This window comes from Dama dama, chromosome 6 (genome assembly GCF_033118175.1).
Source record: "Dama dama isolate Ldn47 chromosome 6, ASM3311817v1, whole genome shotgun sequence".
Lineage (NCBI taxonomy): Eukaryota > Metazoa > Chordata > Mammalia > Artiodactyla > Cervidae > Dama > Dama dama.
Window position 1 is genome coordinate 11520744 of NC_083686.1, and position 11322 is coordinate 11532065.

At 40.7% G+C, this 11322-nt stretch overlaps 1 protein-coding gene across 3 annotated transcripts in view; it reads left to right on the plus strand.

The window, feature by feature from the left end:
• CLNK (cytokine dependent hematopoietic cell linker) overlaps nucleotides 1-8599 on the plus strand; it is a 202483-nt gene extending 193884 nt beyond the window's left edge. For all 3 annotated transcript variants that reach the window (XM_061145510.1, XM_061145512.1, XM_061145511.1), the window contains one exon: nucleotides 4313-8599. In XM_061145510.1, coding sequence (XP_061001493.1) covers nucleotides 4313-4459 — 147 coding nt within the window. In that variant the 3' untranslated portion in view covers nucleotides 4460-8599. The remainder of the gene's footprint in view (nucleotides 1-4312) is intronic.
• The last annotated feature ends 2723 nt before the right edge of the window (nucleotides 8600-11322 follow it).

Here is an 11322-nt window from a genome sequence, read left to right on the forward strand (position 1 = left end):
AGAATTTAACTGTACATACAGTGCAGGAACACCTCTAACATGGGAGCTATTTTGAAAGTAAGATGAGATGATGTAAACAGGATTCTAGACACGGAGAGGGAGGGCAGGTGGTTAGTAAGTACCACTTCCACCTTAAATGATTCCCTAAAGTCCTTTCACTGGGTCTGTGTGCCCTGGGTTTGAATGGAAAGCTCACAAAGGGCCATAAGAGTTGCAGCAGCCTGGTCTGGTCCCCTGGGAAGGCACGGCGTGTCGACATCTGTCACAAGCACAGAAGGTGAGCAAATCCACATAGGCCTGCAAAGAATGAGCCTAGGAAGGTCCAAGTTGCAGCATATTATAAAGTTGGGTCATTCTGTTAGCCATGTGACTAGAAATTCACGTCTGAATTTAGATTTAGGGAGCACTCAGAGCTTCCCGTGACTGCTATAACAAAAGACCACAGAACTGGTAGCATAAAACAACAAATATGTATTCTTTCGAAGTTCCAGAGTCTAGAATTCTGCAACCAAGGTATTGGCAGGTTACACTTCTTCTGGAGGCCCTGGGGGAAGGCCCTTTCTGCCTCTTCCAGCTTTTGGCGGTTGTCAGCAAACCTTGGCTACCTTGGCTGGTGGCCACAATCACTCTGATCGCTGCCTCTGATGTCACACTGTCTCCTCGTCTTCTCCAAGTGACTCTTCCTCTGTTTCCATCTTATGGGAATAACGTGTGATCGCTTTGAGGGATAACCTAGGTTGACCTGCTCTCTCGAGGTCTTCCTCTCGGGACTTCCCTGGTGGTCCAGTGGTTAAACATCCTCCTGCCAATGCTGGGGACATGGGTTCAACCCCTGGTCCGGGAAGATTCTCCATGCCGAGGGGAAGCTAAGCTCAAGAGTTGCAACTATTAAAGCCCACATCCCCAGACCCCATGCTCCACAACCAAAGAAGCCACTGCAAAGAGAAGCCAGACAGGGCAACTAGAGAGCAGCCCCACTCACCACAACTCGAGAAAGGCTGCGGGCAGCAATGAAGACCTAGGAAAGCCAAAACTAATTAATTTTTTTTTTTTTAAAGACCTCCCTCAAGATCCTTGACATAGTCCCAACTTTTGTCATGCAAAGTAATACTCTTTTGCTTAGAAATATTCACAGATTCCAGGAACTAGCACACAGGATATCTCGTGGAGGCCACTTTTCAGTCCTCATCTCTCATTTGTTCAGTGTTGGTCCACACCTTCATCTTATGCTTACGTTATGCTAGATCTGATGCTTCATTCTGGGGACAGAGAGCAGAGGAAGGCGGGTCTCTACCATCCAGGGGAATACTCTGTGAATCTGTACTCATCAATGCCTACACCTAAGCAGGGCTAAGATTTGAAATATTTAGCACCTGATAGAACAGTGGCCCTGGACCAGCCAGTGAGGTACCGACCTGTTAACATCCTGCAGAACTCTACTTGCTGCCGAGTTTTAGAACTCACCTCTGTCAACATTTCTGTGGAGTCTGGTAAAAAGAAGCGATCTCAATCAGACCTTTCCTTGTCCTGCAAACGCTTGTGATAAATTGCTGAAAATTATGATTGACGTTTACCTGATAAAGTTTAAAGACTAAGAAACAGAAGTAATTAATCAATGAGTTGATTTTTCACTTCTCAGGTCTGTTTCTCTTCATTCTCTCTTTGCATCTCTCTGTCTCTTCCTTTTTTTCTCTTTTCTTCTACTATTCCCATGTGTGGATCCAAACAGAATGGTTAAACTTTCTGGCAGAGAAACATTGCCTATGGTTGGTATTTAGGGCAATTGCAAAAGGTTTAAACAAATTTTATTATCTAATATTAGGATGGTATTTACTGTCCTCCTGAAAAAGGGAATTTAATATAAAAGTTTTAAGTGCTTAATTATAATCTTTCTAAAAACTATCTTTAGAGTAATATATCAACTGTTGGCCTATCTCTGGAAGTCAGTAATAAGATATGACAGAATAACGTATTACGCCTGCCCAGCTTGCTTCCTACTACTTGTTAAAATTACAATTTCATATCAAATACCATCCATGTAGTAGATTATAAATAATAAGTATTGAATTCATTATTTGGGGACTATCCTAGAGAAAATAGATTACAAAGCAGGCATTTTTCCCTCTAAAGATTAATTCCAGAGAAAAAAGAGCCAAAATAGGGGAATAGATTATCTCTATAAATACATGTAAGATATAAGAATGTATTCACGCCAAGATATTCTTATAATATAGAACCAAAATACTAGATGTCTATACCAATCCCCAACAAAATTTGAATGTAAGTAATGGATTTGTCAGGTTGACAAAAATTCAAGTCTGGAGATTATTTCCACAGCACTTTATCCCTACATGGAACGATCTATTTGGAGAGGGAATTCTTTTCCATCTGCCACCACCTGAATGCAATGCAGGAGTCTCCATGAGGACAGAGACCTTGACAATCTCATTCCCTCTTGAATGTCCCTCAGGCCTGCAAACATTCCCGTGCGGGGGCAGAGGGAGGATGTACAAAACTACAGAGAATCAAAAGTGTGAGTCGCTTAGCCATTCCTTTTTTCAGAAGATCTCCCCAACACAGGGATCGAAACTGGGTCTCCCAAATTGCAGGCAGATCCTTTACCGTCTGAGCCACCACGGAAGCCCAAGAGAATCAAAGCCGTTCCCAACACACCTCCCTCCTTCACACAGCACCATCTGGACCCAGCTCTGTTGGAACACTGGGTTCCCAGGCCACAGGCAAAGTTGCAGCAGGGAAGAAACTGATACACATCCAGAAAAACCAGTTTGCATTCCTGGTCCTGCCCCCAACTGTGTGACCTCTGAGCAAGTCGCTCCCCACTCTGAGCTGGCTTCCTTGGCTCTTCAGGGAAGGTCCATTCCTGCCCTGCTCACTTCACAAAAAGTTACAAAAGGCAGGAATTCCTGTCTGTGTTCACATGTGCTCAACACCTGTCTTTGCACACGCATCTTCCTCTGCTCTGAGTATCTTTAAATCCACCTTGTCCACTGAACTCACCCACCCTGTATAGCCCATCTCAAGTCTGTATCTTCCACAAAGCACTTCCTGATTCCTCTATATTTGAAACCACCTTCCCTTCCATTAAGTCACCCCATCACTTTATCTGTACATCTCTGGAAAACGTAAAAGTGTAACATTCTGCTGTTAGCTGTTTATTGCATAAGAAATCCAGGTAAGAACACTAAATTGGCCAAGAACTACCAGGCCAAGCCCTGTGGTCATCAGTATTCTTCCTGATTAGTCTAGAGTGCATCAGAACAAGAGGGGTGTACAGGAGAGAGGCTTCACTGCAGACTTTCCCATCAATTTACAAAGTGAGGTCAAGACTTGATCGTCCACATTTTAATTTGTCACAATTGAGGGACTGGTAAGGGAGGCCCCAGGGAGTCTCCATGGCTGACTGCAGTGTAATTAACCCATCTGAACTGCTTATCGTAGGAACACATGAAGACAGAGTGGAAACTGACCAGTGTGACCTGATTCTGGCAAACAATACATGGGTGGGAAGCTTCGAGAACTGTGGAGGGCTCACTTCTGGTCGCCCTCCTTATCTTAATCTTTCCATTTATCAGGTAGATCAAGAGCTTCTTTGCCACATCCTTAAAAAAAAAAATCTACTTTCTCCAGGAGGAAAATGTGAGAGGGGAGGGATAAACTGGGAGACTGGAGTTGACATATACACACTACTATATATAAAATACACAAGTAATAAGGATGTACTGTAGCACACAGGGAACTCGACTCAGTCCTCTGTAATGACCTATATGGGAAAATAATCTAAAAGAATGGATAATGGATATATGTCTATGTATAACTGATTCACTTTGATGTATGCCTGAAGCTAACACAGCATTGGAAATCAACTATGTGTTGCTATCATTGTTATTATTCAGTCGCTCAGTCATGTCTGACTCTGTGCAACCCCACGGACTGGAGCACGCCAGTCTCCTCTGTCCTCCACTGTCTCCTGGAGTTTGCTCAGATTCATGTCCATTGAGTCAGAGATAATATCTAGCCATTTCATCCTCTGTTGCCCCCATCTCCTTTTGCTTTCAATCTTTCCCAGCATCAAGATCTTTATCTACTATACTCCAATCAACTATATTCTAAATCAACTATACTCCTATATTTTTTTTAAATCACTTCCTGATATACCTTTACAATCTAAAAAAAAAAAAAAAGTCAAATGAGTTACCCTCTTTCCTAAGTAAAACAAAGCATCTTAGGCTGTACTTTAACCTACACACACAAAGGTCCTAAATTTTCACTAACTTTCTCTTCTGTGTTTCAGAAGTTTGACTCGGTGGAAGCCATCATTGAACACTACAAGTATTTTCCTATTATACTCATTGACGGGAAAGATAAAACTGGGACCCACAGAGAGCAGTGTTACCTGACTCAGGCCCTCCCCGTCAACAGACACTTCTCACCTAGGTAGCCTGGTCATTGTTTCATCTTCAGATCCGTGGATCCAGTGCCTCTATCATTTTTCCCTTTGTTTCAAAAAAGATTATTTTCTGTGGCTTCAAGGAATGACTCCTTTGATTTTGCAGAAAAGAAAAACATTCTGCAATGGAAACTGGAAAATCAACATGGTTTTGAAAGCTCATACCACAGAAGAAATAAGTATAAGATGCAAAAATTTTAAAAAAACTGGTTTTTAAAAAATATCTTCCAAAGAACTACAAACAAGCTCATTATGCTCATGTTACAGATGAGCAGCCACAGTTTGAAGAAGCTATCGCTTCAGGGTTTGCAACTGGTACTTGATAAGTCTGGGTGAGAGTCCCCAAATCTATGATCCTTCTAGTACCTGGTGCTGTCCTCTTGATTTCAAAACTGTTTGGACTTGTGAATTCAGAATGTCTTTATGACTCCTTATGCTAAAGATGTAGGTGAATGTTAGCTCTCCTTTGTCTGTAATTCTAGAAATTTAATTATAGGGAAGGATGTGATATGGAAAAACAGATCACTTATGAACACCACTTGAAGGACAGAAATCAGAAATGTTTTAATATGGTGTGAAATGGCTTCCCGCATAGCACGACAGATAAAGAATCCTCCTGCAGTGCAGGAGACATGGGTTCAATCCCTGGGTCAGGAAGATCCCCTGGAGGAGGAAAGTGGCAACCCGCTCCAGTGTTCTTGCTTTGAGAATTCCATAAACATAGGAACCTGGTAGGCTACAGTCCGTGGGGTCGCAAAGAGTTGGACACAGCTGAGTGACTGACTCATATGTGTATGAAACAACCACAGTACCATTACCAGCCTACTCTCTTTAGAGTAGCTTTAAGCCCAATGGAATTAACAAATTCATAGTAAGGGAGTAAGGGGAAGTCTGAGGGAAAGTAGAATTTTTATAATTCCAATTGCAGACTTCCATTCAAAGGGAAAGAACTATTCTCAAATTAATGCCAGTGTCTTACAGGAACTTTGTACGTATCATGATATAATCCCCTCTGAGTACTAAAGGATATGGCAACCCACTCCAGTATCCTTGCCTGGAGAATCCCAGGGACAGGGGAGCCTGGTGGGCTGCCGTCTATGGGGTTGCACAGAGTCGGACACGACTGAAGCGACTTAGCAGTAGCAGCAGCAATACTAAAAGGATTACATTTCATTCCTGTTTCATAACACAGATGAAGAAATGGGCTCAAAGACGTCATTGATGTTACTCAATATAAGAGAGCCCAGATTTTTATTATCGTTGTGCCTAGTTTCACCCAAGCATATCTCCCCAGGTACATTCTCTGCCCTAGGCAATTTTATAATCAGAGACAGGGACAATTTGAAAATGCAGATTTACTCATGTTAAAATATATAAATCAACTTTTGTAGCAGTGTAAAGTTTATTTAAAAAAAGAAAAAAGTGGTGATTGAAATTAATAGAACACCATGAACTTCAAATGTTTTCAAAGCCTACATGTGAAATACATGGAATATTTATGTAACTGCAGTTTAGCTTTAATGCAGAAGTAAAGCCAGAAAGAATGAGAAGGCAAGAGATATCAAAGGAAACAATACAAGTGATATTTCCCGGGCAGCATGGAAACAGACTCTGCAGAGAGGACACAGGCTTGGGGGCAGAAATAATCTTACCCTCACCCTGAAAAGCTATTAAAAGATTCCAGATAACTGATTCACTTCTTACTGGGGCCACGCCATTCCATGCTGTGTTCTCAAAAAATGTTTCGGAGTCTCCTCAAGCATTGTTGTTAAAGTCCAAGAACATCAGATGGTTGTTGCTATTGTATAGGCTTATGTTTTTAAAAATTGTTTATTATTTTTTATTCATAAATGTATGTGATAAAGCTAAAAGGAAAAAGAAGAACCATCTTAAAATGCTCACAATGCTTATACATATGAAAATTTCTGGAAAGAAATAACTTTCTTAATAGTGACAGAGGTTGCTTCAAGGGAGTGGGGTGGGGGGACCATGCTAGTTGAGTCTTCCAGAACTCAGAGGCCAAGATAGGAGTTAGATGTGCAAACATTAATTGGAGATAATGACTAAGATTGAGAGAAGGAACAGGGGTAGGTGGGAGAGACTTCAGGCTATGATGGAAGTCTGACACCTGTGAGAGGATGAGGGAAGGAGAGAGGAATGGGCAGAAAAAGCATCAGATTGAGATGCAACTCTGGGAGGGGCTTGGTCAGCCCGTTGGCAAGATCAGAGCAAAGACTGCCCACAGAGGACAGAGCCTGTGTTGTGCAGAAATGGCCATGTCTTAGTCAACACCATGCTAAGTCATGGGCAGAGGCTACCCAGGAAAACACGACCTTCACATGCCCTGGGAGACCCAGAAGGTGCTATCACTAGAGGCCAACAAATAACTTTTTGATCAGCAAGTTCTTTCAAGAGCAATTCAAGGGGCTCACCTCCATGCCTGCCACAGTGACATTCTGATGTTCAGTGTTGATTGTAATAAGGACATTTTGCTTGTAATAGATTACTTAAGAATAAGAATATATAAATGTCAAAGGTACTTTATTCTTACAATGGTTTGCAAAGAAGGTAAGGGCAGGTATTCTTATCCATTTTATAATTAAGGAAACTATGTCTCCTCGGCCAAAATCTTAGAATGACCTACTTGTGGCTAGAACCAAGTTCTTCATACACAGTTTTCCTATTCAGTGTCTAGATATTTGTTGGATCAATTGAAACTTCAATGATTTGGGCTTGGCATGCCCAAATTTCAAAGAGTTTTAATCCCTTTTCAATCATTTTTTCAGTTGTTTAGTGTCACCTGAAAACTAACTTCAGTACAGCAGTAGAACTTTAGCTTTATCTGATCTTAGCATCTATTCATTCAAGATATTTCTTTTTGAGTAAATAATTTCCATTCTGGATCAATTTATATCTTCCTCATATTTAATAATATCTTGTTAAAAGCACTTGTTTGTGTATTGCATGTATATTTGTTACTAGGCATTCTTGTAGATGTTGGAATAACAGCAGTGAATTAAGTGGGAGAAACAGACAATAAATAAGTATACAATGAATAAGACAACCTTAAGTTAGTTTCCCATTACTTTGATGTGTTTTCTTGACACTTTTCACTAAGTGTTTGTGAGTGAGGCCGATATTAGATATTTTGATGAAACTCATTGACTTGGATTTAAAAAGTATTGAACCAGAAATTTTTAAAATTTCCCAGAGTTACATGGAAAACTGCCCCTCTTGGTATGTAAGTGTGAGTAACCTTGTAACCATGTCATAGATTAACTCTTCTCCTCAAATTATGATAAAGGAATGAAATTTTAACCCACTGTCAAATTTAGTTCATTGCTGGGTATGTGTGTGTACACATACATTTTTTATAAGATAGTCTATAAAATAAATGATTGGCACAATATTTCTGTATAGACTTGTCTATCTTGAGTAATATTTGTTCTAGCCAAGCATATTTTCAGGGGTTTTTTTTTGCACATTACAACTGGACTAATTTAAATGAAAGCAAATATGTAATTAAACGTCATGACTGTAACTGGGTATGAAGTTCAAAATATAGTTTAATTTTGTTTGATTCATGTTCTATTATCTCTCAAAGCCCTTTTGAAATCGTATTTATAGTTAATTTATGAGAAATTTTCTAGAACAATTTTTGGCATGCTAGATTTGAGAGATAAAGGTCAAAAAGACCTAATCTCTGTGCTAGAGGGCTAAAAGCCTGGCAGGCAAGATACACACGTAGTTAAAATCATGCAGTGCAGAATAATAGATTTGGTCATTGTCTCCCTTGAACCACCATTGCACTGGTAAGCCTGGGTATAATCAAGGAAAACTGCCCAGGGGAGATGTCCAAGCAGAGAGTTAAAAAATGATGGCCTAAACTGCAAGTTTTAGAATTACAAAAACCTCATCAGTTGATTTTTGAGTATTCTTGTCTTTGCTGTTTGTTGTTGTGCAGTCGCTCAGTCATGTTGGACTCTTTGAGACCACATGGACTGCAGCATGCAAAGCTTCCTTGTCCTTCACCATCTCCAGGAGTTTGCTCAAATTCACGTCCATCAGGTAGATGATGCCATCCAACCACCTCATCTTCCACCACCCACTTCTCCTCCTGCCCTCAATCTTTCCCAGCATCAGGGTCTTTTCCAATGAGTTGGCTCTTCTCATCAGGTGGCCAGAGTATTGCAGATTCAGCGTCAGCATCAGTCTTTCCAATGACTATTCAGGGTCAAATTCCTTTAGGATTGACTGTTGATTTCCTTGCAAAGGGATTCTCAAGAGTCTTCTCCAACACCACAATTCAAAAGCATCCATTCTTCGGCACTCAGCTTTATTTATGGTCCAACTCTCATCAGTATGTGACTACTGGAAAAATCATTGTTTTGAGTATATGGACCTTTGTTGGCAAATTGATGTCTCTGCTGTTTAATACACTGTCTGGTTTTATCATAACTTTCCTTTCAAGGATCAAGCGTTCTTTAATTTCATGGCTGCAGTCCCTGTCCACAGTGATTTTGGAGTCCAAGAAAAGAAAATCTGCCACTGTTTACGCTTTTTCCCATTCTATTTGCCATGAAGTGAGGGGACCAGATGCCATGATCTGAGTTTTTTGAATTTGAGTTCCAAGTTGGCTTCTTCACTCTCTTCTTTCACTCTCATCAAGAGGCTCTTTAGTTCTTCTTTGCTTTCTGCCACTAGGGTGGTATCATCTGCATATCTGAGGTTGTTATTTCTGCCAGCAATTTTGATTCTAGCTTATGATTCATCCAGTACAGCATTTCACATGATGCCCTTGCATATAATTTAATAAGCAGGGTGACAGTATACAGCCTTCACATACCCCTCTCCCAATGTTGAACCAGTCTGTTCTGTGTCTGGTTCTAACTGTTGCTTCTTAACCTGCATACAGGTGTCTCAGGAGACTCTTTAGGGCACTATTCTAGGTTATTCGTGTAGTAGTGAAGCAGTAACTAACCAGTTGAATGGGTAAGTGAACACAATATAAATAGAGGCAGTTTCCCTGGGAAAGGACAGATGCCTTATTAAGTGGGTTTGGGGAAGTTTCAACTATTAGTTGGAACCCTAATGCAGGTAGCTTTTTTATTGTAATGCTAATGCCTAACATTAAGTCTTTGATTGTTGAGGCACCCATTTCAAAGACATCCATGTCAGAGAAAAGCATATTGCCATCTACACCACTAGATAAAGAGGCAGGCTGCCCCACCCACATGTATCCCTTTCTGGAAAGTTCTGGGGGACCTAGATAACTGACTCTTTGACCCACTGCTTGCTTTTCCCTTCCTGTGCTTTAATTCCTGCTCTTCTGTTTTAATTTCACCAAATAAGGAGTGAACCCTCAAAGCCCCATGAACCCTCAAAACCACCTCATCAATCCCAATAAAAGCAGAGAGACTCCCAGACCCACACATTCATTCTCTCTCTCCCTACCCCCCAGGACTTTGCTAACTGGTCCAGGGTATGGCTTGTACCCTCCAGGACATATGTGTGATAAACCTTGCTTTTTCAAAGTTCTCTTACAGGGGTTGCTAAGCTATGTCATGCAGTTGTAAGGATCACAAGCCCTGGTATAGTCTCAGCATTGGCTTCATTTGGGGAAATGTCTGCGAGGCTTGCCACAAGCAGCCCAGAGGAGTGCCCTCTGCCATTTCTAGAAGGTATCATCACTATGGATAGGCTGAGATCAACCCAAAAGAAACATATATCAGTGCAGCATTTTGTAAAGCAATTTCACAATACTTAGTAAAATATAAAACATATGTACCACTGCATTAAGACTTCCAATTAAAACACGGCTAAACAGGAAATATATTTGATTCCTCTGGAAACTCTACTTTTATAACAATAAAAGAATTGAAAACACAAAAACATAGGATAAAAAGAATAGAAAAAATATGAGAGAAGAGGATGTCAACAAAATTTCATATGAGAGAAATTAAATGGACAAATAGTAACTGAGTTAACAACAACAACAGCAAGCTGAAATGTATGCATGCTAGGAGGAAATTCAACAACAAACAAGCTTGTTGCTGTCAAGTGAAAAAAGTGTACAACCTAAAAGTTAAGACATCCTGGAGTCCGAAGTCAAGTGGACCTTAGGAAGCATCACTATGAACAAAGCTAGTGGAAGTGATAGAATTCCAGCTGAGTTATTTCAAGTCCTAAAAGATGATGCTGTGAAAGTGCTGCACTCAATATGCCAGCAAATTTGGAAAACTCAGCAGTGGCCACAGGACTGGAAAAGGTCAGTTTTCATTCCAATCCCAAAGAAAGGCAATGCCAAAGAATGCTCAAACTACCGCACAATTGCACTCATCTCACACGCTAATAAAGTAATGCTTAAAATTCTCTAAGCCAGGCTTCAACAGTATGTGAACAGTGAACTTCGAAATGTTCAAGCTGGTTTTAGAAAAGGCAGAGGAACCAGAGATCAAATTGCCAACATCGGCTGGATCATCTAAAAAGCAAGAGAGTTCCAGAAAACCATCTACTTCTGCTTTATTGACTATGCCAAAGCCTTTGACTGTGTGGATCACAACAAACTGGGGGAAGTTCCCAAAGAGATGGGAATACCAAACTACCTTACCTGGCTCCTGAGAAATCTGTGTGCAGGTCAAGAAGCAACAGTTAGATGGAAATACCAGACCACCTGACCTGCCTCCTGAGAAATCTGTATGCAGGTCAAGAAGCAAGAATTAGAACCAGACATGGAACAACAGACTGATCCCAAATTGGGAAAAGAATACATCAAGGCTGTACATTGTCACCTTGCTTATTTAACTTATATGCAGAGCATATCATGAGAAATGCCAGGCTGGATGAAGCACAAG